At 50.3% G+C, this 25789-nt stretch overlaps 1 protein-coding gene across 1 annotated transcript in view; it reads right to left on the bottom strand.

The window, feature by feature from the left end:
* Positions 1–10797: 10797 nt before the first annotated feature.
* Positions 10798–25789, bottom strand: part of LOC129826786 (sorting nexin-18-like) — a 35275-nt gene continuing 20283 nt past the window's right edge. Inside the window, exon 3 of the mRNA XM_055887860.1 lies at positions 10798–14782. Coding sequence (XP_055743835.1) covers positions 14529–14782 — 254 coding nt within the window. The 3' untranslated portion in view covers positions 10798–14528. The remainder of the gene's footprint in view (positions 14783–25789) is intronic.

Raw genomic sequence — 25789 nt, forward strand, 5'->3', positions numbered from 1 at the left:
AGCTGTAAACACAGAGATACAGTAACTCTGAGCAGGAGTCACCTTCAGGCAGCCAATCTCTGTGTGTGACCGAGCCAGAAACGCCACAGGATATGGGTGCTCCCATTTTCCCTTTATCGTTTTGTTTCTCTGAAACTGGTCTCATCTAATGAAATGTTTGGACTCATTTAACCTTTAACCTGCTCTTCATCGCTGAACCTTTAGATATGAGCTAAATGTCCTCATCACTTTCGAAATGTGCTGAGATGCTGGGAAAATCATTCGGTGACATTAAGCTCATAAGAGACTTGATTTACCCACCGTGACAATTAAGGTAGACATATGCCAGACATCCACAGTAAGCTGCCTTATCTGACGAACGTAACGGCATCTGAAATGCTCCCATGTGGTTTGAGTCACTTCTTTCCCTCCATAACTTGGAAACTACACAGGAACAAAAAACACTGAACAAAAACAAAAAACATAAATATAAATGCGACATGTGAAGTGTTGGTCCCATGTTTCATGAACTGAAATAAAATATCCCCGAAATTTTCCATAAGAACAAACATTTATTTTTATCATATTTTGTGCACAAATTTGTTTACATCCCTGTTAGTGAGTATTTCTCCTTTGCTAAAATAATCCATCCACCTGAAAGGTGTGGCATTTCAAGAAGCTGATGAAACAGCTTGATCATTACACAGGTGCACCTTGTGCTGGGGACAATAAAAGACCACTCTAAAATGTATAGTTTTGTCACAAAACACAATACCACAGATATCTCTAGTTTTGAGGGACCGTGCAATTGGCATGCTGACTGCAGGAATGTCCAACAGAGCTGTTGCCAGAGAATTTATAATACATTTCTTTAACATAAACCACCTTCAATGTTGTTTTGGAGAATTTGGCAGTACGTCCAACCGGCCTCACAAACGCAGACCACGTGTAACCACGCCAGCACAGGACCTCCACATCCGGCTTCTTCACCTGCGGGATAATCTGAGACCAGCCAACCCGGACAGCTGATGAAACTGTGGGTTTATGCAATTGTCAGAAACCGTCTCAGGAAATCTCATCTGCTTTTCATCCTCATCAGGGTCTTTTTATTATATATATATATTTTTAATTATTTTTTTTATTTCAGTTCGGCATCGGAACTGACTTCAAATCAAATTGTATTAATCACATGCGCCGAATACAACAGGTGTAGACCTTACAGTGAAATGTTTACTTATGAGCCCCTAACCAACAATGCAGTTTAAAAAATATAATATGAATAGGAATAAGAAATAAAAGTAACAAGTAATTAAAGAGCAGCAGTAAAATAACAGTGGCCATTTGACTAGATGTTCAGGAGTCTTGGGGGTAGAAGCTGTTTAGAAGCCTCTTGGTCCTAGACTTGGCGCTCTGGTACCGCTTGCCGTGCGGTAGCAGAGAGAACAGTCTATGACTAGGGTGGATGGAGTCTGACAATTTTTAGGGACTTCCTCTGACACCGCCTGGTATAGAGGTCCTGGAAGGCAGGAAGCTTGGCGCCAGTGATGTACTAGGCCATACGCACTACCCTCTGTAGTGCCTTGTGGTCGGAGGCAGAGCAGTCTCCGTACCAGGCAGTGATGTACTGGGCCGTACCAGACAGTGATGTACTGGGCCGTACCAGACAGTGATGTACTGGGCCGTACCAGACAGTGATGTACTGGGCCGTACGCACTACCCTCTGGAGTGCCTTGCGGTCGGAGGCAGAGCAGTTGCCGTACCAGGCGGTGATGCAACCAGTCAGGATGCTCTCGATGGTGCAGCTGTAGAACCTTTTGAGGATCTGAGGACCCATGTCAAATCTTGTCTTACCAGACGCCGCTGTTCTATACTGCCGATAACCAGCCAGCTGTACGTTGATGATGTCGTCGTTCAGCCACGACTCCGTAAAGCATAAGATATTACAGTTTTGACTGTCCCATTGGTAGATTAATATTCCGCGTAGCAGAATAGAAGGAAGTGGGGGTTTATTCGATCGCCTACGCATTCTCAGAAGGCAGCACGCCCTCTGGACCCTTCTTCTCCGCCTTCTCTTCGAGCAAATCCCGGGGATCGAGGCCTGTTCCCGAGGAAGCGGTGTATCCTTCACGTCAGACTCGTTAAAGGAAAACAATGATTCACCCAGTCCGTGGTGAGTAATCTCGTTCTGATGTCCAGAAGTTATTTACGGTCATAAGAGATGGCAGCGGCAACATTATGTACAAAATAAGTTACAAAACAACGCAAAGAAGGAAGACGTAAAATGTCAGCCTTGTTCTCCGGCGCCATCTTGATACCTAGAAAGTAGAATCTGACACCTCTGCCTCGCAAACACACGTGACCGCCCTCCTGACTTCAGAGGGAAAATGTTCACCTTCGATGGCAGCTGGGAAGCTGGAGAAGTGTGCTCTTCACGGATGAATCCTGGTTTCAACTGTACCGGGAAGATGGCGTTGTGTGGACGAGCGGTTTGTTGATGTCAACGTTGTGAACAGAGTGCCCCATGGTGGCGGTGGGGTTATGGTATGGGCAGCCATAAGCTATGGACAAAGAACACAATTGCATTTTATCGATGGCAATTTGAATGCACAGAGATACCGTGACGAGATCCTGAGGCCCATTGTCGTGCCATTCCTCCGCCGCCATCACCTCATGTTTCAGCATGATAATGCACGGACTCATGTCGCAAGAATCTGTACACAATTCCTGGAAGCTGAAAATGTCCCAGTTCTTTCATGGCCTGCATACTCACCAGACATGTCACCCATTGAACACGTTTGGGATGCTCTGGATCGACGTGTACAACAACCTGTTCCAGTCCTGCAAATATCCAGCAACTTCACACAGCCATTGAAAAGGAGTCTGACAACATTCCACAAGCCACAATCAACCACCTGATCAACTCTATGTGAAGGAGATGTGTCACGCTGCATGAGGCAAATGGTGCTCACACCAGATACTGACTGGTTTTCTGATCCACGCCCCTACCTTATAATTATTATTGTTACTTATTTTTAAAGGTATCTGTGACCAACAGTTACATATCTGTATTCTCAGTCATGTGAAATCCATAGATTAAGAACTATAGAGCTCTGCCTCGTAAACACACGTGCCGGCTCACACCTAGAACCCGAGAGCTCTGCCTCGTAAACACACGTGCCCGCTCACACCTAGAACCCGAGAGCTCTGCCTCGTAAACACACGTGCCCGCTCACACCTAGAACCCGAGAGCTCTGCCTCGTAAACACACGTGCCCGCTCACACCTGAAACGTTCTAACCAGTTGGCAACACAGGTGGGGACATTTTCAGGCTGATGAGTGAGTTTCACAAATCTCTATTTTATACAAAAGCAACATTTTGTCTTTCTTATTGTTCTGTAAAAGCTATAGCCTCTATGTCATCGTCTTCCTCACGATCGAGAAGGAGGAGAGAATAGCACAATTAGACTTGGACTTGTGACATTTTCTTGTGACAGGACATTGTTCAGACACAGCTGACCACATTCTACAGGACCGGAGGTAGAAAGTGTGTCAAAATGCCCCCCCCCAGTGTATTACAGGAAATGCCTTCCAGATGCCTTGCAACAGCAGGAAAACAAATGTGACACAATGCAACTATATAAGAGTTGGAGCCACAGAGAGGGAGGGGGGAGGTGATTATCTACTGAATGCCAGTAGAAAGCAGTTTAGAGTACTTCAACCATAAATACCAGGTCTCACGTAAGATTTAAACAAGACTGATGGAATTGTTTAAACAGGTTTTTCTTTGTTGTCATGGCATTTCCTAAGAGTGTTGTTCAGTGTCTGTATGTTTCCTATTGGCCTCAGAACTGTCCCTGGATTCTAGAATATACTGAACGTTCCGGGGCCGGAGACATTCTGCTCCTCTGTGGTCAGAGTGAAGATAACCTAAGATAAGACCTTCTGTAAAAGCCCTTGGTCTGAATTCCACCCCGGCCGCTCTTCTGTTAGCTCCACACAACAACTAGACTAGGGCTATGGCAGTTTGCAGAACCATGATAATCGTGGTTGTAGTTTAGCCTGCTGTAGTTGTATGGAACCTTAGTTATGTACCTGTCTTATTGTTTGCATTAGAAGTGTTATTTTTGCCATGGGGCAAACAAAAATGCAGGCACTAGGGATGGGGGAGTGTGAGCATGGGGGTCTGGGCAGGTGAGATGTACAACTGTAGGCGTTGTTTGGGGTTAGGGGTTAGGGCACTAGGGATGGGGGGGGGGGGGGGGGTGAGCATGCTAGTCTGGACAGAGGAGATGTCATCGTTGTTTGGGGTTAGGGGTTAGGGCACGAGGGATGGGGGGGGGGGGTGCTGGTCTGGACAGAGGAGATGTCATCGTTGTTTGGGGTTAGGGGTTAGGGTTAGGGCACTAGGGATGGGGGGTGCTGGTCTGGACAGAGGAGATGTCATCGTTGTTTGGGGTTAGGGGTTAGGGGTTAGCAGGTTTGCACCTGTAACATCTTGTTCACATGTGTATTTTTGTGAAATAAAATAATAATAATAACAAATATACTGTATATATATTTTATTAAAAAAAGAAAAGTATTTTTTTGTGTTCCTGATTACCTCAGTGCTACAATCAATAACCTGGTCCCATATCTGTTTGTCCTGCCTCGCCAACACCTATCCTGGTCCCAGATCTGTTTGTCCTGCCTCGCCAACACCTATCCTGGTCCCAGATCTGTTTGTCCTGCCTCGCCAACACCTATCCTGGTCCCATATCTGTTTGTCCTGCCTCGCCAACATCTATCCTGGTCCCATATCTGTTTGTCCTGCCTCGCCAACACCTATCCTGGTCCCAGATCTGTTTGTCCTGCCTCACCAACACCTATCCTGGTCCCAGATCTGTTTGTCCTGCCTCGCTAAAACCTATCCTGGTCCCATATCTGTTTGTCCTGCCTCGCCAACACCTATCCTGGTCCCAGATCTGTTTGTCCTCCCTCGCCAACATCTATCCTGGTCCCATATCTGTTTGTCCTGCCTCACCAACACCTATCCTGGTCCCAGATCTGTTTGTCCTGCCTCGCTAAAACCTATCCTGGTCCCATATCTGTTTGTCCTGCCTCGCCAACACCTATCCTGGTCCCAGATCTGTTTGTCCTGCCTCGCCAACATCTATCCTGGTCCCATATCTGTTTGTCCTGCCTCGCCAACACCTATCCTGGTCCCATATCTGTTTGTCCTGCCTCGCCAACACCTATCCTGGTCCCGTTAGACAACACAAACAGCTCTGGGAATTGGCTAGAGAGCACGGAGCCCACAGAGGAACTGTGTCCTAATGAGCTGGCACGGAGGGTGCATTCAACTGCAGCAAAACTCTCATAACGACAGAATCAGTATCCTTCCCGTCCCACCCTGCCATTCGATGGTGCTGCTGTGAGCCAGAGGAGGAAATGGTGAAATGAGCTGAGAACAGCAGCTCAACTTTGGTAAGGTGAGCAGCTCATGGCTTTTACTGAATTGTAGACTTAAATACCTGTTTTCTCTGGGAGTAAAGCGTATACAAACATAGCCTCCTGGATTGATGTGTAGTCTTGGTGTGTGCATGCGTGCGTGCGTGCATGCGTGTGTGTGTGCGTGTGCGTGTGTGTGCGTGCGTGTGTGAGAATTGCACAAGCCAATTTTTCTTTTGTCTCGGGTGTCTCTTTGCATCAAACCGTCATCACCTGCAGCATTGTTGCTAGAACACAAAGGAAAGGTTCTACTCACTGAGAACGCCCTCAGACATTTTATGGACAAACGCCATTGTGATATTGTGACAGCCTTTTCCTGCCAACAGTACCAACAGTTGATAAAGGCTTCCCAAAAACTCATATTAGAAATCAGGAAGTGGAATCAGGAAGAAAACAGAGCATGAATCACAAATGGCACCCTATTCCCTATCTAGTGCACTATCACCAGGGCCCCATAAAGCTCAGGTCAAAGGTAGTACACTATGTAAGGGAATAGCATGCCGTTTGGGACTCGAGAACAAGATATTTCATCATTCTCACTCTCATATCTCTTCTTGCTTCTTTTGAAAGGGAGGAAGTAGTAATCTATTTAAAAGGAAGTCCTCGGTCGTTTAATGTAAGTGGTGTAGTGAAAGGTGTTACTGAACAAGCATATGATACGCCTAACACAGTGGTTCCCAAAATTTTTATAGTCCCGTAAACCTCCAGCTGTGTACCCCCTCTAGCACCAGGGTCAGTGCACTCTCAAATGTCGTTTTTTTACCATCATTGTAAGCCAGTCACACACACACACTATACGATACATTTATTAAACATAAGAATGAGTGTGAAAATTATGGTCAGTAAAGAAAACTTTAAGCTCGTCTCTCAATTTAAAAAAATCGTGTCAATACTTTGCCCCTTGTCTGTAGCTATTTGTCTAGGCTACCTGTTTTTGACATTGTGTTGTTATTTCGCTGAACACTAGATGGTTTAATTTTATTTTTGGCTGTGAAACGAGGCAAATCAGGTGAGAAAAAAAACTCACCCAAATGTATCGCCCCCGTTGGAAAATATAAATGTAACTGTTTGAAAATGTCAAGAAAAAAAAAAATTATCACAATTTTATTTGGCGTACCCCCGACGGCATTTGGGAATACCAGGTCTAACATATGGAGTTAAAGCTGGAGTAGAGGAGCTGCAGTGTTGGAGCCAACAGACAGCTACAGACCGCCACAGACAGGTACAGACAGCAGCATACAGTCACATACAGCTACAGACAGCCACAGACAGGTACAGACAGCAACATACAGTCACAGACAGCTACAGACAGTTACAGACAGCCACAGACAGGTACGGACAGTTACAGACAGCCACAGACAGGTACGGACAGCAACATACAGTCACAGACAGCAACATACAGTCACAGACAGCTACAGTCAGCCACAGACAGCCACAGACAGGTACGGACAGCTACAGTCAGCCACAGACAGCTACAGTCAGTCACAGACAGCTACAGTCAGTCACAGACAGCTACAGGCAGCTACAGACGGCCACAGTTTTGGAGACAACAGACAGCTACAGCCAGCTACTGACAACTAAAGACAGCTACAGTTTGAGACAACAGAGCTACAGACAGCCACAGACAAGCACAGACAGCTACAGTTTTGCAGACAACAGACAGCTACAGTGTTGGAGCCAACAGACAGCTACAGACAACCAAAGACAGCTACAGTTTGAGACAACAGACAGCTACAGACAGCCACAGAGAGCTACATACAACTACAGACAGCTACAGACAGCTACAGACAGCCACAGTGTTGGAGCCAACAGACAGCTACAGACAGCTACAGACAACTAAAGACAGCTACAGACAACCAAAGACAACCAAAGACAGCTACAGTTTTGGAGACAACAGACAGCTACAGACAACTAAAGACAGCTACAGACAACTAAAGACAGCTACAGACAGCTACAGACAGCTACAGACAACTAAAGACAGCTACAGACAACTAAAGACAGCTACAGACAACTAAAGACAGCTACAGACACCTACAGACAGCTACAGACAACTAAAGACAGCTACAGACAACCAAAGACAGCTACAGTTTTGCAGACAACAGACAGCTACAGTGTTGGAGCCAACAGACAGCTACAGACAACCAAAGACAGCTACAGTTTGAGACAACAGACAGCTACAGACAGCCACAGAGAGCTACATACAACTACAGACAGCTACAGACAGCTACAGACAGCTACAGACAGCCACAGTGTTGGAGCCAACAGACAGCTACAGACAGCTACAGACAACTAAAGACAGCTACAGACAACCAAAGACAACCAAAGACAGCTACAGTTTTGGAGACAACAGACAGCTACAGACAACTAAAGACAGCTACAGACAACTAAAGACAGCTACAGACAGCTACAGACAACTAAAGACAGCTACAGACAGCTACAGACAGCTACAGACAACTAAAGACAGCTACAGACAACTAAAGACAGCTACAGACACCTACAGACAGCTACAGACAACTAAAGACAGCTACAGACAACCAAAGACAGCTACAGTTTTGGAGACAACAGACAGCTACAAACAGCTACAGAGAGCTACTGACAAGTGCTTATTCTTTTTTTTCTTCTCTTTCTGCAGAGTTCATTCTGCTGGAATGTGAGGAGTTTGTACTCAGCAGATTCCTCATGGAAACAGGCTCTGGTCTGTTTTCAATTACTTCCTGTCTGTTGGGCCTCTGCTGCTCTTTGATGGGCCGCTAGCCTCACAGGAGGTTACCCTGGACAGATCTAGGATCATTCTGGGAGCTACCACTACCCTCAGTCCAAGGACCCTGGACACACAGAGTTGGCAGATCTAGGATCATTCTGGGAGCTACCACTACCCTCAGTCCAAGGACCCTGGACACACAGAGTTGGCAGATCTAGGATCATTCTGGGAGCTACCACTACCCTCAGTCCAAGGACCCTGGACACAGAGTTGGCAGATCTAGGATCATTCTGGGAGCTACCACTACCCTCAGTCCAAGGACCCTGGACACAGAGGTGGCAGATCTAGGATCATTCTGGGAGCTACCACTACCCTCAGTCCAAGGACCCTGGACACAGAGTTGGCAGATCTAGGATCATTCTGGGAGCTACCACTACCCTCAGTCCAAGGACCCTGGACACAGAGGTGGCAGATCTAGGATCATTCTGGGAGCTACCACTACCCTCAGTCCAAGGACCCTGGACACACAGAGTTGGCAGATCTAGGATCATTCTGGGAGCTACCACTACCCTCAGTCCAAGGACCCTGGACACAGAGTTGGCAGATCTAGGATCATTCTGGGAGCTACCACTACCCTCAGTCCAAGGACCCTGGACACAGAGGTGGCAGATCTAGGATCATTCTGGGAGCTACCACTACCCTCAGTCCAAGGACCCTGGACACAGAGTTGGCAGATCTAGGATCATTCTGGGAGCTACCACTACCCTCAGTCCAAGGACCCTGGACACAGAGTTGGCAGATCTAGGATCATTCTGGGAGCTACCACTACCCTCAGTCCAAGGACCCTGGACACAGAGTTGGCAGATCTAGGAACCCAGAGGGTTGTATTCATTAAGGCACACCATAGCAAAACCTTTTGCAATTTAAAAAAATAAATAAAATAAGTTTAGCCATTTCTTCAGACACTGGGTTCATGTTACAATCCAAACGGTAGGTCACAGTATCAGTATAGACCCTTCTTTGACCTTATTCTGTATTAAATGGAAATGACACGCAAACATTTGACTACATCAACATGTTGAGTCAATCCGGAGCAATCCTTTAAGAACTGAACACATGGTCACCTTCGCTGTCCAGTCTTGACAATAGCAAACAGCCCTCAGACTAAGCTCTGATTACAGCAGTTTACTTTGTGTTTTTTGTGTGTGGAACAGGCATCTGGAAACAATTTTCATAGGACAGTAAAGTATTTAATTTACAGGAGGTCAACAAGAGGTCTGTCTGTCTGACAGTGTTGAACACATTAACAGAGCCCCTACCACTAACCCAGCTAACGTCCAGAGGAGCTGAAAGGACCGTCTCTGATCAAATGTCCTGCTGGCATCACCCAGACGCCGTCACCGACGCCGACCCACCACATCCTTCATGCATGGATTCTCCTCCAACACAAACAAAACACACTTCCTTCCTTTCTTTCTTCCTTCCTCTATCTATCTATCTATCCATCCATCCATCCATCCATCCATCCCTCTATCCATCCATCTCTCTTTCTCCATTCCAAGACAAGGCTGAGATTTCTTCTTCCACAGCAAAATGTGTCTATGACCAAACTCTTTTTCCCAGTACAGACTCAGGGATTAATAGTATTTCCCAGTACAGACTCAGGGATTAATAGTATTTCCCAGTACAGACTCAGGGATTAATAGTATTTCCCAGTACAGACTCAGGGATTAATAGTATTTCCCAGTACAGACTCAGGGATTAATAGTATTTCCCAGTACAGACTCAGGGATTAATAATATTTCCCAGTACAGGCTCAGTGATTAATAGTATTTCCCAGTAAAGGCTCAGTGATCAATAGTATTTCCCAGTACAGACTCAGGGATGAATAGTATTTCCCAGTACAGACTCAGGGATGAATAGGATTTCCCAGTACAGACTCAGGGATGAATAGGATTTCCCAGTACAGACTCAGGGATGAATAGTATTTCCCAGTACAGACTCAGGGATGAATAGTATTTCCCAGTACAGACTCAGGGATGAATAGTATTTCCCAGTACAGACTCAGGGATGAATAGGATTTCCCAGTACAGACTCAGGGATGAATAGGATTTCCCAGTACAGACTCAGGGATGAATAGTATTTCCCAGTACAGACTCAGGGATGAATAGGATTTCCCAGTACAGACTCAGGGATGAATAGGATTTCCCAGGGATAATGGATGTTCAATCAAACATACTTATTCCAGAGTGTCACTCAATCTTCCGTCATTTAAGGGAAATGATTTAATGATAAACGGAATAGCAACACATTCAGCGGCAATCTGTAGGCTGTTGAACTTGGCTGCTTGGAGGATGTATCTTATCTTCTCTGGCATCTTTAAAACACTGGACATATGTATCTGATGGCTAGCCTGAGCCTGATCCTGATGATCCCGAGCCTGAGCCCGATCCTGATCCCGGCCGGCAGGCCTGCCATCAGATCAGTGTAGCCTACGCCGGACAAGTTAGATTACGTGTGAAGAAGCAGGGATCAATTGACCCGTCGGACCAGACAAGACCCCTGGGAGTCCCTGAGCAGAAACATTACAATGTGACAGCCGACATGTACAAATGAGACCGATACGTGGAGGAGTTTATGTAGTTTATTTAGTCTCTGACTCGACACAAAAACTGGCACATAAGTTAAAATAACAGGAGAGTCAGGCTGGCTGGCTGGTGTGCAGATCTTTACTAGGATCGTTAGACTGACACCCATCAACCAGTCTGACAGACAGTGTGATCTCTCTCTCTACCCATCAACCAGTCTGACTAATAGACAGTGTGATCTCTCTCTCTACCCATCAACCAGTCTGACTAATAGACAGTGTGATCTCTCTCTCTACCCATCAACCAGTCTGACTAATAGACAGTGTGATCTCTCTCTCTACCCATCAACCAGTCTGACAGACAGTGTGATCTCTCGCTCTACCCATCAACCAGTCTGACAGACAGTGTGATCTCTCTCTCTACCCATCAACCAGTCTGACAGACAGTGTGATCTCTCTCTCTACCCATCAACCAGTCTGACAGACAGTGTGATCTCTCTCTCTACCCATCAACCAGTCTGACAGACAGTGTGATCTCTCTCTCCCCTTTAACCAGTCTGACTGACAGTGTGATCTCTCTCTCTACCCATCAACCAGTCTGACTAATAGACAGTGTGATCTCTCTCTCTACCCATCAACCAGTCTGACTAATAGACAGTGTGATCTCTCTCTCTACCCATCAACCAGTCTGACAGACAGTGTGATCTCTCTCTCTACCCATCAACCAGTCTGACAGACAGTGTGATCTCTCTCTCTACCCATCAACCAGTCTGACAGACAGTGTGATCTCTCTCTCTACCCATCAACCAGTCTGACAGACAGTGTGATCTCTCTCTCTACCCATCAACCAGTCTGACAGACAGTGTGATCTCTCTCTCTACCCATCAACCAGTCTGACAGACAGTGTGATCTCTCTCTCTACCCATCAACCAGTCTGACAGACAGTGTGATCTCTCTCTCCCCTTTAACCAGTCTGACTGACAGACTAACACCCTTCAACCTCTTTAAATTTTTTTTAAAAAAAGTACATTGTGCAAGGATAATATTTAGTTTTTAAAAAATTACTTTAAATTTTTTTTTGATTTCATGTCCAGTCCATTTCAGTCTGAGGCGACAGTCCATTTCAGTCTGAGGCGACAGTCCATTTCAGTCTGAGGCGACAGTCCAGTCTGAGGCGACAGTCCAGTCTGAGGCGACAGTCCAGTCTGAGGCGACAGTCCAGTCTGAGGCGACAGTCCAGTCTGAGGCGACAGTCCAGTCTGAGGCGACAGTCCATTTCAGTCTGAGGCGACAGTCCATTTCAGTCTGAGGCGACAGTCCATTTCAGTCTGAGGCGACAGTCCATTTCAGTCTGAGGCGACAGTCCATTTCAGTCTGAGGCGACAGTCCATTTCAGTCTGAGCCGACAGTCCATTTCAGTCTGAGCCGACAGTCCATTTCAGTCTGAGCCGACAGTCCATTTCAGTCTGAGCCGACAGTCCATTTCAGTCTGAGCCGACAGTCCATTTCAGTCTGAGCCGACAGTCCATTTCAGTCTGAGCCGACAGTCCATTTCAGTCTGAGCCGACAGTCCATTTCAGTCTGAGCCGACAGTCCATTTCAGTCTGAGCCGACAGTCCATTTCAGTCTGAGCCGACAGTCCATTTCAGTCTGAGCCGACAGTCCAGTCCAGTCTGAGCCGACAGTCCAGTCCAGTCTGAGCCGACAGTCCAGTCCATTTCAGTCTGAGACATGTTCTCTTGCGTTCCAAGGCTCTGAACCTTTAAGCAGGCAAAGTTCATGGTCCCATGTTGTCCACTGAATGGAATCCAAGCCCACAGTAAGAACAGAACAGGTTATCCCACCGAGCGATGTGTCGCTTTCTTCCTCTCTGTGTCGATCAGCCTTGTCCCAGTCAGAATGATCCAGTCACGTGCTCTACATTGACGCCCCTGAATCAGACTTCAGTCTCTGAAGGGAGAATCGTCAAGGCCAGCACTCCAAGCAGTCCGACGGACTCTGCTGAGACTTCAGTCTCTGAAGGGAGAATCGTCGAGGCCAGCACTCCAAGCAGTCCGACGGACTCTGCTGCCCATCGGGTTGGGCTCTTCTCTCAACTCCAAACAAAAACACAAGTCCACGTCCAAAAGCATCGCGTTCGTTCTTGATAACCTCTCTATAATATTTGCAACAAACAAGCCTCTTAAAAACTAAATATGAGAATATATTTATATTACATAAACCTTTATAGAAGTAAAAAAAAAAAAAAAAAAAAAAAAGTAGAGAGAGAATAAAATTTAAAAAAGGCACAAGTCTGATTGTCTGCTCTGCTAGGAGTCTGTATGTGTAAACACGTTCCTGCTCGAGATGGGGCTTCCCAAATGGAACCCTATATAGCGCACTATCCATAGGGCTCTGGTCAAAAGTAGTGCACACTATAGGGAATAGGGTGCCATTTGGGACACACTATGAGGAGCTCAAGTGTTATAAGCAGAAGTTAGCATTTGAACTGTTTAAAGCCACTAAACAGCCTGGCTTTACGGTAGAGACTTCCCCCTCTGAACAAATCACTGTCACTTTGTGGAACTTTATCTTAACTAGTAAACTTGGTCACGCTGTTAAAAAGGTTTAGTCTACATAGTGTGATCTACAAGGTTAAAGAACACAATACCTTCCCATGTTACCGTCGTTAGTATAAGCAGCAGGAGGGATACAAGTTTACACAACATATTTGGATTTTCGGTCTTAAGTCACGATTCTGATAATAGCATATCCGCCCACTCGTTAGACTACTACACCTACCAAACCAATCGCTCGTTTAAATCAATACTTACAACCAACCGAGGTTTGCCTTGTCATCGATCAACACAAAACACAAGCTTTTTTAGAAGCTTTATGACCTTCTGCTTTTGTAGTCTGGCGTCTGAGTGGCTCACCTACTAAACCACCCCAGTGTTTCCTCTACGTAGAAAAGTATTGGGCTGTCCGCTGCATCAGTGGGTTTTTCGGACCGCCTATGTCCAAAAAGTAAAAAAAAAATATATAATATGGAAAAACATTTCAGTGTAAACTTAAAATGACTAAAACAAGATATAAAGTATGTAGAAAATCCTAATAGATAGATATTTTTAAATAACAGCCTCTTTGAAAAGTAACAATCACCATAATAAAAAGCGAGACTGTCAGGGAGAATCTAAAATTAAAAATGATGCATTCAGGAGTATTTGTCGTGGCGTGGCGTGGCGTGGCCCCCCCCATTGGTTTCATTAGAATGTTTCAGTCACTCAGATAGCAGACAGAAGCCACATGGCAAAATGTGTAGAATTACAGGATATAAGCTTTAAACTGCAAATGTTCTCTCAGCCACATGGCAAAATGTGTAGAATTGCAGGAAATGTGCTTTAAAACAGATACATTTTGCCACGCCCATGGCCACGCCCCTGCCACGCCCACCACCCAAGCCCCATTTTGATCCAGAAAAGAATAACACTGCATTAAAACCCATTAAAACACAGCCAAATGTCAACTCAAGCCCCTTCAAAACAGTAGCCACCATACATGGAATCAACATCCAGTCTTCAAGGGATTATTCAGTGTTGTCTGTCTTCTCACAGTGGTTTGTATTGCTGTTTGGCAGTTGAAGGTAATGTCCACCTGGGGCTTCAATGATTGGCTGACTGAGGGAGGACAAGGGTCATATCTGGACCAATCGGGGGAAGAGGGGGGGGTCGGATGTGAGATCTCGACCAATCAGAACGTGGTCAATCGGATTTAGACCAATCAAACCTCTCTGCTCTAAGCGTTGTCGTACTTCTCCAGGGCCTCCTCCAGCTTTCCTGTGATCTTCTGGAAGAAACCAATCTGCTCGGTTAGATACTGCTGCATCTGGGCCTTGAAGTCCCTCACCCTGACCTGGTGGAAGTGCTGGATCTCTGCCAGCGTGGCGAAGGAGATGATGTTACAGCGCTCGTTGACGCCGTCCGCCTGGGGAGCGTCCATCTTGCCTTCCTCAACGTGCTTCTGGGACTCCTTGACCTTGGTCAGTGCTCCTGGAGAGTGAGGAGAGAGAGGAGAGGGTCAGTACTCCCGGAGAGAGAGGAGAAAGAGGAGAGAGGAGAGGGTCAGTACTCCCGGAGAGAGAGGAGAGAGGAGAGGGTCAGTACTCCCGGAGAGAGAGGAGAAAGAGGAGAGAGGAGAGGGTCAGTACTCCCGGAGAGAGAGGAGAAAGAGGAGAGAGGAGAGGGTCAGTACTCCCGGAGAGAGAGGAGAAAGAGGAGAGAGGAGAGGGTCAGTACTCCCGGAGAGAGAGGAGAAAGAGGAGAGAGGAGAGGGTCAGTACTCCCGGAGAGAGAGGAGAAAGAGGAGAGAGGAGAGGGTCAGTACTCCCGGAGAGACGGGAGAGGGTCGGTACTCCCGGAGAGAGGGTCGGTACTCCCGGAGAGAGGGTCGGTACTCCCGGAGAGAGGGTCGGTACTCCCGGAGAGAGGGTCGGTACTCCCGGAGAGAGGGTCGGTACTCCCGGAGAGAGGGTCGGTACTCCCGGAGAGAGGGTCGGTACTCCCGGAGAGAGGGTCGGTACTCCCGGAGAGAGGGTCGGTACTCCCGGAGAGAGGGTCAGTACTCCCGGAGAGAGGGTCAGTACTCCCGGAGAGAGGGTCAGTACTCCCGGAGAGAGGGTCAGTACTCCCGGAGAGAGGGTCAGTACTCCCGGAGAGAGGGTCAGTACTCCCGGAGAGAGGGTCAGTACTCCCGGAGAGAGGGTCAGTACTCCCGGAGAGAGGGTCAGTACTCCCGGAGAGAGGGTCAGTACTCCCGGAGAGAGGGTCAGTACTCCCGGAGAGAGGGTCAGTACTCCCGGAGAGAGGGTCAGTACTCCCGGGGAGAGGGTCAGTACTCCCGGAGAGAGGGTCAGTACTCCCGGAGAGAGGGTCAGTACTCCCGGAGAGACGGGAGAGGGTCAGTACTCCCGGAGAGACGGGAGAGGGTCAGTACTCCCGGAGAGACGGGAGAGGGTCAGTACTCCCGGAGAGACGGGAGAGGGTCAGTACTCCCGGAGAGACGGGAGAGGGTCAGTACTCCCGGAGAGACGGGAGAGGGTCAGTACTCCCGGAGAGACGGGAGAGGGTCAGTACTCCCGGAGAGACGGGAGAGGGTCAGTACTCCCGGAGAGACGGGAGAGGGTCAGTACTCCCGGAGAGACGGGAGAGGGTCAGTACTCCCGGAGAGACGGGAGAGGGTCAGTACTCCCGGAGAGACGGGAGAGGGTCAGTACTCCCGGAGAGACGGGAGAGGGTCAGTACTCCCGGAGAGACGGGAGAGGGTCAGTACTCCCGGAGAGACGGGAGAGGGTCAGTACTCCCGGAGAGACGGGAGAGGGTCAGTACTCCCGGAGAGACGGGAGAGGGTCAGTACTCCCGGAGAGACGGGAGAGGGTCAGTACTCCCGGAGAGACGGGAGAGGGTCAGTACTCCCGGAGAGACGGGAGAGGGTCAGTACTCCCGGAGAGACGGGAGAGGGTCAGTACTCCCGGAGAGACGGGAGAGGGTCAGTACTCCCGGAGAGACGGGAGAGGGTCAGTACTCCCGGAGAGACGGGAGAGGGTCAGTACTCCCGGAGAGACGGGAGAGGGTCAGTACTCCCGGAGAGACGGGAGAGGGTCAGTACTCCCGGAGAGACGGGAGAGGGTCAGTACTCCCGGAGAGACGGGAGAGGGTCAGTACTCCCGGAGAGACGGGAGAGGGTCAGTACTCCCGGAGAGACGGGAGAGGGTCAGTACTCCCGGAGAGACGGGAGAGGGTCAGTACTCCCGGAGAGACGGGAGAGGGTCAGTACTCCCGGAGAGACGGGAGAGGGTCAGTACTCCCGGAGAGACGGGAGAGGGTCAGTACTCCCGGAGAGACGGGAGAGGGTCAGTACTCCCGGAGAGACGGGAGAGGGTCAGTACTCCCGGAGAGACGGGAGAGGGTCAGTACTCCCGGAGAGACGGGAGAGGGTCAGTACTCCCGGAGAGACGGGAGAGGGTCAGTACTCCCGGAGAGACGGGAGAGGGTCAGTACTCCCGGAGAGACGGGAGAGGGTCAGTACTCCCGGAGAGACGGGAGAGGGTCAGTACTCCCGGAGAGACGGGAGAGGGTCAGTACTCCCGGAGAGACGGGAGAGGGTCAGTACTCCCGGAGAGACGGGAGAGGGTCAGTACTCCCGGAGAGACGGGAGAGGGTCAGTACTCCCGGAGAGACGGGAGAGGGTCAGTACTCCCGGAGAGACGGGAGAGGGTCAGTACTCCCGGAGAGACGGGAGAGGGTCAGTACTCCCGGAGAGACGGGAGAGGGTCAGTACTCCCGGAGAGACGGGAGAGGGTCAGTACTCCCGGAGAGACGGGAGAGGGTCAGTACTCCCGGAGAGACGGGAGAGGGTCAGTACTCCCGGAGAGACGGGAGAGGGTCAGTACTCCCGGAGAGACGGGAGAGGGTCAGTACTCCCGGAGAGACGGGAGAGGGTCAGTACTCCCGGAGAGAGGGGAGAGGGTCAGTACTCCCGGAGAGAGGGGAGAGGGTCAGTACTCCCGGAGAGAGGGGAGAGGGTCAGTACTCCCGGAGAGAGGGGAGAGGGTCAGTACTCCCGGAGAGGGTCAGTACTCCCGGAGAGAGAGGAGAGGGTCAGTACTCCCGGAGAGAGAGGAGAGGGTCAGTACTCCCGGAGAGAGAGGAGAGGGTCAGTACTCCCGGAGAGAGAGGAGAGGGTCAGTACTCCCGGAGAGAGAGGAGAGGGTCAGTACTCCCGGAGAGAGAGGAGAGGGTCAGTACTCCCGGAGAGAGAGGAGAGGGTCAGTACTCCTGGAGAGAGAGGAGAGAGAGGAGAGGGTCAGTACTCCCGGAGAGAGAGGAGAGGGTCAGTACTCCCGGAGAGAGAGGAGAAAGAGGAGAGGGTCAGTACTCCCGGAGAGAGAGGAGAAAGAGGAGAGGGTCAGTACTCCCGGAGAGAGAGGAGAGAGAGGAGAGGGTCAGTACTCCCGGAGAGAGGGGAGAGGGTCAGTACTCCCGGAGAGAGAGGAGAGGGTCAGTACTCCCGGAGAGAGAGGAGAGGGTCAGTACTCCCGGAGAGAGAGGAGAGGGTCAGTACTCCCGGAGAGAGAGGAGAGGGTCAGTACTCCCGGAGAGAGAGGAGAGGGTCAGTACTCCCGGAGAGAGAGGAGAGGGTCAGTACTCCCGGAGAGAGAGGAGAGGGTCAGTACTCCTGGAGAGAGAGGAGAGAGAGGAGAGGGTCAGTACTCCCGGAGAGAGAGGAGAGGGTCAGTACTCCCGGAGAGAGAGGAGAAAGAGGAGAGGGTCAGTACTCCCGGAGAGAGAGGAGAAAGAGGAGAGGGTCAGTACTCCCGGAGAGAGAGGAGAGAGAGGAGAGGGTCAGTACTCCCGGAGAGAGAGGAGAGAGAGGAGAGGGTCAGTACTCCTGGAGAGAGAGGAGAGGGTCAGTACTCCTGGAGAGAGAGGAGAGGGTCAGTACTCCTGGAGAGAGAGGAGAGGGTCAGTACTCCTGGAGAGAGAGGAGAGGGTCAGTACTCCTGGAGAGAGAGGAGAGGGTCAGTACTCCTGGAGAGAGAGGAGAGGGTCAGTACTCCTGGAGAGAGAGGAGAGGGTCAGTACTCCTGGAGAGAGAGGAGAGGGTCAGTACTCCCGGAGAGACAGGAGAGGGTCAGTACTCCCGGAGAGACAGGAGAGGGTCAGTACTCCCGGAGAGACAGGAGAGGGTCAGTACTCCCGGAGAGACAGGAGAGAGTCAGTACTCCCGGAGAGACAGGAGAGGGTCAGTACTCCCGGAGAGACAGGAGAGGGTCAGTACTCCCGGAGAGACAGGAGAGGGTCAGTACTCCCGGAGAGAGAGGAGAGGGTCAGTACTCCCGGAGAGAGAGGAGAGGGTCAGTACTCCCGGAGAGAGAGGAGAGGGTCAGTACTCCCGGAGAGAGAGGAGAGAGAGGAGAGGGTCAGTACTCCCGGAGAGAGAGGAGAGGGTCAGTACTCCCGGAGAGAGAGGAGAGGGTCAGTACTCCCGGAGAGAGAGGAGAGGGTCAGTACTCCTGGAGAGAGAGGAGAGGGTCAGTACTCCTGGAGAGAGAGGAGAGGGTCAGTACTCCTGGAGAGAGAGGAGAGGGTCAGTACTCCTGGAGAGAGAGGAGAGGGTCAGTACTCCTGGAGAGAGAGGAGAGGGTCAGTACTCCTGGAGAGAGAGGAGAGGGTCAGTACTCCTGGAGAGAGAGGAGAGGGTCAGTACTCCTGGAGAGAGAGGAGAGGGTCAGTACTCCTGGAGAGAGAGGAGAGGGTCAGTACTCCTGGAGAGAGAGGAGAGGGTCAGTACTCCTGGAGAGAGAGGAGAGGGTCAGTACTCCTGGAGAGAGAGGAGAGGGTCAGTACTCCTGGAGAGAGAGGAGAGGGTCAGTACTCCTGGAGAGAGAGGAGAGGGTCAGTACTCCTGGAGAGAGAGGAGAGGGTCAGTACTCCTGGAGAGAGAGGAGAGGGTCAGTACTCCTGGAGAGACAGGAGAGGGTCAGTACTCCTGGAGAGACAGGAGAGGGTCAGTACTCCTGGAGAGACAGGAGAGGGTCAGTACTCCTGGAGAGACAGGAGAGGGTCAGTACTCCTGGAGAGACAGGAGAGGGTCAGTACTCCTGGAGAGACAGGAGAGGGTCAGTACTCCTGGAGAGACAGGAGAGGGTCAGTACTCCTGGAGAGACAGGAGAGGGTCAGTACTCCTGGAGAGACAGGAGAGGGTCAGTACTCCTGGAGAGACAGGAGAGGGTCAGTACTCCTGGAGAGACAGGAGAGGGTCAGTACTCCTGGAGAGACAGGAGAGGGTCAGTACTCCTGGAGAGACAGGAGAGGGTCAGTACTCCTGGAGAGACAGGAGAGGGTCAGTACTCCTGGAGAGACAGGAGAGGGTCAGTACTCCTGGAGAGACAGGAGAGGGTCAGTACTCCTGGAGAGACAGGAGAGGGTCAGTACTCCTGGAGAGACAGGAGAGGGTCAGTACTCCTGGAGAGACAGGAGAGGGTCAGTACTCCTGGAGAGACAGGAGAGGGTCAGTACTCCTGGAGAGACAGGAGAGGGTCAGTACTCCTGGAGAGACAGGAGAGGGTCAGTACTCCTGGAGAGACAGGAGAGGGTCAGTACTCCTGGAGAGACAGGAGAGGGTCAGTACTCCTGGAGAGACAGGAGAGGGTCAGTACTCCTGGAGAGACAGGAGAGGGTCAGTACTCCTGGAGAGACAGGAGAGGGTCAGTACTCCTGGAGAGACAGGAGAGGGTCAGTACTCCTGGAGAGACAGGAGAGGGTCAGTACTCCTGGAGAGACAGGAGAGGGTCAGTACTCCTGGAGAGACAGGAGAGGGTCAGTACTCCTGGAGAGACAGGAGAGGGTCAGTACTCCTGGAGAGACAGGAGAGGGTCAGTACTCCTGGAGAGAGAGGAGAGGGTCAGTACTCCTGGAGAGAGAGGAGAGGGTCAGTACTCCTGGAGAGAGAGGAGAGGGTCAGTACTCCTGGAGAGAGAGGAGACGAAGAGGAGAGGGTCAGTACTCCTGGAGAGAGAGGAGAAAGAGGAGAGGGTCAGTACTCCTGGAGAGAGAGGAGAAAGAGGAGAGGGTCAGTACTCCTGGAGAGAGAGGAGAAAGAGGAGAGGGTCAGTACTCCTGGAGAGAGAGGAGAGGGTCAGTACTCCTGGAGAGAGAGGAGAGGGTCAGTACTCCTGGAGAGAGAGGAGAGGGTCAGTACTCCTGGAGAGAGAGGAGAGGGTCAGTACTCCTGGAGAGAGGAGAAAGAGGAGAGGGTCAGTACTCCTGGAGAGAGAGGAGAAAGAGGAGAGGGTCAGTACTCCTGGAGAGAGAGGAGAAAGAGGAGAGGGTCAGTACTCCTGGAGAGAGAGGAGAAAGAGGAGAGGGTCAGTACTCCTGGAGAGAGAGGAGAGAGAGGAGAGGGTCAGTACTCCTGGAGAGAGAGGAGAGGGTCAGTACTCCTGGAGAGAGAGGAGAGGGTCAGTACTCCTGGAGAGAGAGGAGAAGGTCAGTACTCCTGGAGAGAGAGGAGAGGGTCAGTACTCCTGGAGAGAGAGGAGAGGGTCAGTACTCCTGGAGAGAGAGGAGAGGGTCAGTACTCCTGGAGAGAGAGGAGAGGGTCAGTACTCCTGGAGAGAGAGGAGAGGGTCAGTACTCCTGGAGAGAGAGGAGAGGGTCAGTACTCCTGGAGAGACAGGAGAGGGTCAGTACTCCTGGAGAGACAGGAGAGGGTCAGTACTCCTGGAGAGACAGGAGAGGGTCAGTACTCCTGGAGAGACAGGAGAGGGTCAGTACTCCTGGAGAGACAGGAGAGGGTCAGTACTCCTGGAGAGACAGGAGAGGGTCAGTACTCCTGGAGAGACAGGAGAGGGTCAGTACTCCTGGAGAGACAGGAGAGGGTCAGTACTCCTGGAGAGACAGGAGAGGGTCAGTACTCCTGGAGAGACAGGAGAGGGTCAGTACTCCTGGAGAGACAGGAGAGGGTCAGTACTCCTGGAGAGACAGGAGAGGGTCAGTACTCCTGGAGAGACAGGAGAGGGTCAGTACTCCTGGAGAGACAGGAGAGGGTCAGTACTCCTGGAGAGACAGGAGAGGGTCAGTACTCCTGGAGAGACAGGAGAGGGTCAGTACTCCTGGAGAGACAGGAGAGGGTCAGTACTCCTGGAGAGACAGGAGAGGGTCAGTACTCCTGGAGAGACAGGAGAGGGTCAGTACTCCTGGAGAGACAGGAGAGGGTCAGTACTCCTGGAGAGACAGGAGAGGGTCAGTACTCCTGGAGAGACAGGAGAGGGTCAGTACTCCTGGAGAGACAGGAGAGGGTCAGTACTCCTGGAGAGACAGGAGAGGGTCAGTACTCCTGGAGAGAGAGGAGAGGGTCAGTACTCCTGGAGAGAGAGGAGAGGGTCAGTACTCCTGGAGAGAGAGGAGAGGGTCAGTACTCCTGGAGAGAGAGGAGAGGGTCAGTACTCCTGGAGAGAGAGGAGAGGGTCAGTACTCCTGGAGAGAGAGGAGAGGGTCAGTACTCCTGGAGAGAGAGGAGAGGGTCAGTACTCCTGGAGAGAGAGGAGAGGGTCAGTACTCCTGGAGAGAGAGGAGAGGGTCAGTACTCCTGGAGAGAGAGGAGAGGGTCAGTACTCCTGGAGAGAGAGGAGAGGGTCAGTACTCCTGGAGAGAGAGGAGAGGGTCAGTACTCCTGGAGAGAGAGGAGAGGGTCAGTACTCCTGGAGAGAGAGGAGAGGGTCAGTACTCCTGGAGAGAGAGGAGAAAGAGGAGAGGGTCAGTACTCCTGGAGAGACAGGAGAGGGTCAGTACTCCTGGAGAGACAGGAGAGGGTCAGTACTCCTGGAGAGACAGGAGAGGGTCAGTACTCCTGGAGAGACAGGAGAGGGTCAGTACTCCTGGAGAGACAGGAGAGGGTCAGTACTCCTGGAGAGACAGGAGAGGGTCAGTACTCCTGGAGAGACAGGAGAGGGTCAGTACTCCTGGAGAGACAGGAGAGGGTCAGTACTCCTGGAGAGACAGGAGAGGGTCAGTACTCCTGGAGAGACAGGAGAGGGTCAGTACTCCTGGAGAGACAGGAGAGGGTCAGTACTCCTGGAGAGACAGGAGAGGGTCAGTACTCCTGGAGAGACAGGAGAGGGTCAGTACTCCTGGAGAGACAGGAGAGGGTCAGTACTCCTGGAGAGACAGGAGAGGGTCAGTACTCCTGGAGAGACAGGAGAGGGTCAGTACTCCTGGAGAGACAGGAGAGGGTCAGTACTCCTGGAGAGACAGGAGAGGGTCAGTACTCCTGGAGAGACAGGAGAGGGTCAGTACTCCTGGAGAGACAGGAGAGGGTCAGTACTCCTGGAGAGAGAGGAGAGGAAATGACAGAATAGAGGGTTAAGTCTCAATTGACAGCAAGTTCACATATGTGCATAGTGTGGGGAAAATAGTCTGAGTTGCCATTTTTATCGACTTCATTAAAAAGGCATAGTTAACCCAAATTACAACATGACATATTGATTTCCTCACCCTGTGCGTTGTCTTTGGACAAGGTATGACAATAAGCAACTGTGTTGAGCTTCACAATGAATTTGAGATATTTCCCTTTAAATTTGGACATGACAATGCTAATATTAGTCTCATAACTTAAATGATATTTGTGCCACAAATGCTAAAACATTAGCATGTGGAAACATTGGCAGGGAAACTAAACCAAAGCCTGGCCTGCTGTCAGAACTTGTCCTGCTGACAGGGTAAAGAAACCAACGTGTCATTTTGGTAATTTAGGTGAACTCTCCCTTTAGAGGAAGAGGCTGGGCTCTAAAGTCAACATCACAACATAATAACAACATAACTTTCCCATTACACAGACATAACATTATATTACATAGCCTAACACATAAAGAGGCTTCCATTAAAACCCTGTCATAGCAGATAATTATAGATCTACAACACGCTCGATGACACCGAGGGCTCAACCCCAAAAATAGTCTCCAGATTCCTGGCATGAACAACCTGTTCCCATCGGCCTGAGATCAGACTAGGCCCGAGTCTGTGGGCATTATTATTGGCTATGATAATGGGTCTGAAAGGGGAACTAAAAGCTAAAAATACTCATGTATTACCGCACAGGCCTGGTCTATAGCCATGGAGGGGAATTAAAGCACTACGACACAGCATGGATTTTCAAACAATAAATATAGTCCCACCCGACAGTGTTCCCGGGCCCACCCAGACAGTGTTCCCGGGCCCACCCGACAGTGTTCCCGGGCCCACCCGACAGTGTTCCCGGGCCCACCCGACAGTGTTCCAGGCCACCGTGTTCCCGGGCCCCACCCAGACAGTGTTCCCGGGCCCACCCAGACAGTGTTCCCGGGCCCACCCAGACAGTGTTCCCGGGCCCACCCAGACAGTGTTCCCGGGCCCACCCAGACAGTGTTCCCGGGCCCACCCAGACAGTGTTCCCGGGCCCACCCAGACAGTGTTCCCGGGCCCACCCAGACAGTGTTCCCGGGCCCACCCAGACAGTGTTCCCGGGCCCACCCAGACAGTGTTCCCGGGCCCACCCGACAGTGTTCCCGGGCCACTGACAGAAGTCTCTCTCTCCCTAACCCTACTCTCTCCTGCCTGGTGCACTCTCTCTTGTCATGTTGAAAGTGCTATGCTTGAGGGTGTCCTCAGATTACCTGGGGTCTGACTCTGGTGTGAAACAAGCAAATGCAACAAGTGTCTGATGTTTCCTTTGTGGGATGTGTTCAACATGTAGGACTAGTTAAATTGCAATCCCTCTGACTCATGGAGCAGACAACCAGGTTTGGTTGGTTTGACCTCCTGCTAAAAGGTACTGTTCTACTTCTCTGTTGTGTTGGTAGGGCTCGGGAGGAAGCATTGCTTAGGCCTACATTAGCTCATTTCAATATAGCTGGGAGTATTTTGCCAACACAAATATGAATGGGAGTGTTGACATACAGTGTAGGGTTGTATCATTCTGGAAACTTGTTTTTTTAAATTAATTTAAATGTAACCTTTATTTAACTAGGCAAGTCAGTTAAGAACAAATTCTTATTTACAATGACGGTCTACCCCGTCCCGGCAAAAACCCGGACGATGCTGTGCCAATTGTGCGCCGCCCTATGGGACACCCAATCACGGCCGGATGTGATGCAGCCTGGATTCGAACCAGGTACTGCACATCGACGAGACAGTAGTGGAGAAGGTGGAAAGTTAAAAGTGCCTCGGTGTACACATCACGGACAAACTGAATTGGTCCACCCACACAGACAGCGTGGTGAAGAAGGCGCAACAGCACCTCTTCAACCTCAGGAGGCTGAAGAAATTTGGCTTGTCACCTAAAACCCTGACAAACTTTTACAGATGCACAATCGAGAGCATCCTGTCGGGCTGTATCACCGCCTGGTACGGCAACTGCTCCGCCCACAACCGTAAGGCTCTCCAGGGGGTAGTGAGGTCTGCACAACGCATCACCGGTGGCAAATGACCTTCCCTCCAGGACACCTACACCACCCGATGTCACAGGAAGGCCATAAAGATCATCAAGGACAACAACCACCCAAGCCACTGCCTGTTCACCCCGCTATCACCCAGAAGGCGAGGTCAATACAGGTGCATCAAAGCTGGGACCGAGAGACTGAAAAACAGCTTCTATCTCAAGACAATCAGACTGTTAAACAGCCACCACTAACATTGAGTGGCTGCTGCCAACATACTGACTCAACTCCAGCCACCTTAACAATGGAAAAATGTATGGAAAAATGTATCACTAGCCACTTAAATAAAATAAAAATTGGATGTAATAAATGTATCACTAGTCACTTTAAACAATGCCACTTTTTATAATGTTACATACCCTACATTACTCATCTCATATGTATATACTGTACTCTATACCATCTACTGCATCTTGCCTATGTCGTTCTGTACCATCACTCATCCATATATTTATATGTACATATTTTTATTCATTCCTTTACACATGTGTGTACAAGGTAGTTGTGTGAAATTGTTAGATATTACTGCACGGTCGGAACTAGAAGCACAAACATTTCGCTACACTCGCATTAACATCTGCTAACCATGTGTATGTGACCAATAAAATTTGATTTGATTTGCAGTGACACATGCAGTGCCTTAGACCACTGCGCCACTCGGGAGCCCAAAAGGATTCCCTCACAGTTTAGGCCTATTCCCTCCTTATTACAGAAGTCATCCTCCCAACTACGATTTCTGATAAAAACAGGGAATTATTGGAATTTGGGAAAGTTTTAGAATATCCGCTACCCTACACAGGTCTGTTCTAAATCATTAAAGATAAGGGGGGGGGACTAGTGAAACCCCAGTCACGGGACAGCCATCTGAGAACCAGGTGAAACCCCAGGTCACGGGACAGCCATCTCAGAACCAGGTGAAACCCCAGGTCACGGGACAGCCATCTCAGAACCAGGTGAAACCCCAGGTCACGGGACAGCCATCTCAGAACCAGGTGAAACCCCAGGTCACGGGACAGCCATCTCA

This window comes from Salvelinus fontinalis, chromosome 28, assembly GCF_029448725.1.
Source record: "Salvelinus fontinalis isolate EN_2023a chromosome 28, ASM2944872v1, whole genome shotgun sequence".
In the NCBI taxonomy this organism is placed as follows: domain Eukaryota; kingdom Metazoa; phylum Chordata; class Actinopteri; order Salmoniformes; family Salmonidae; genus Salvelinus; species Salvelinus fontinalis.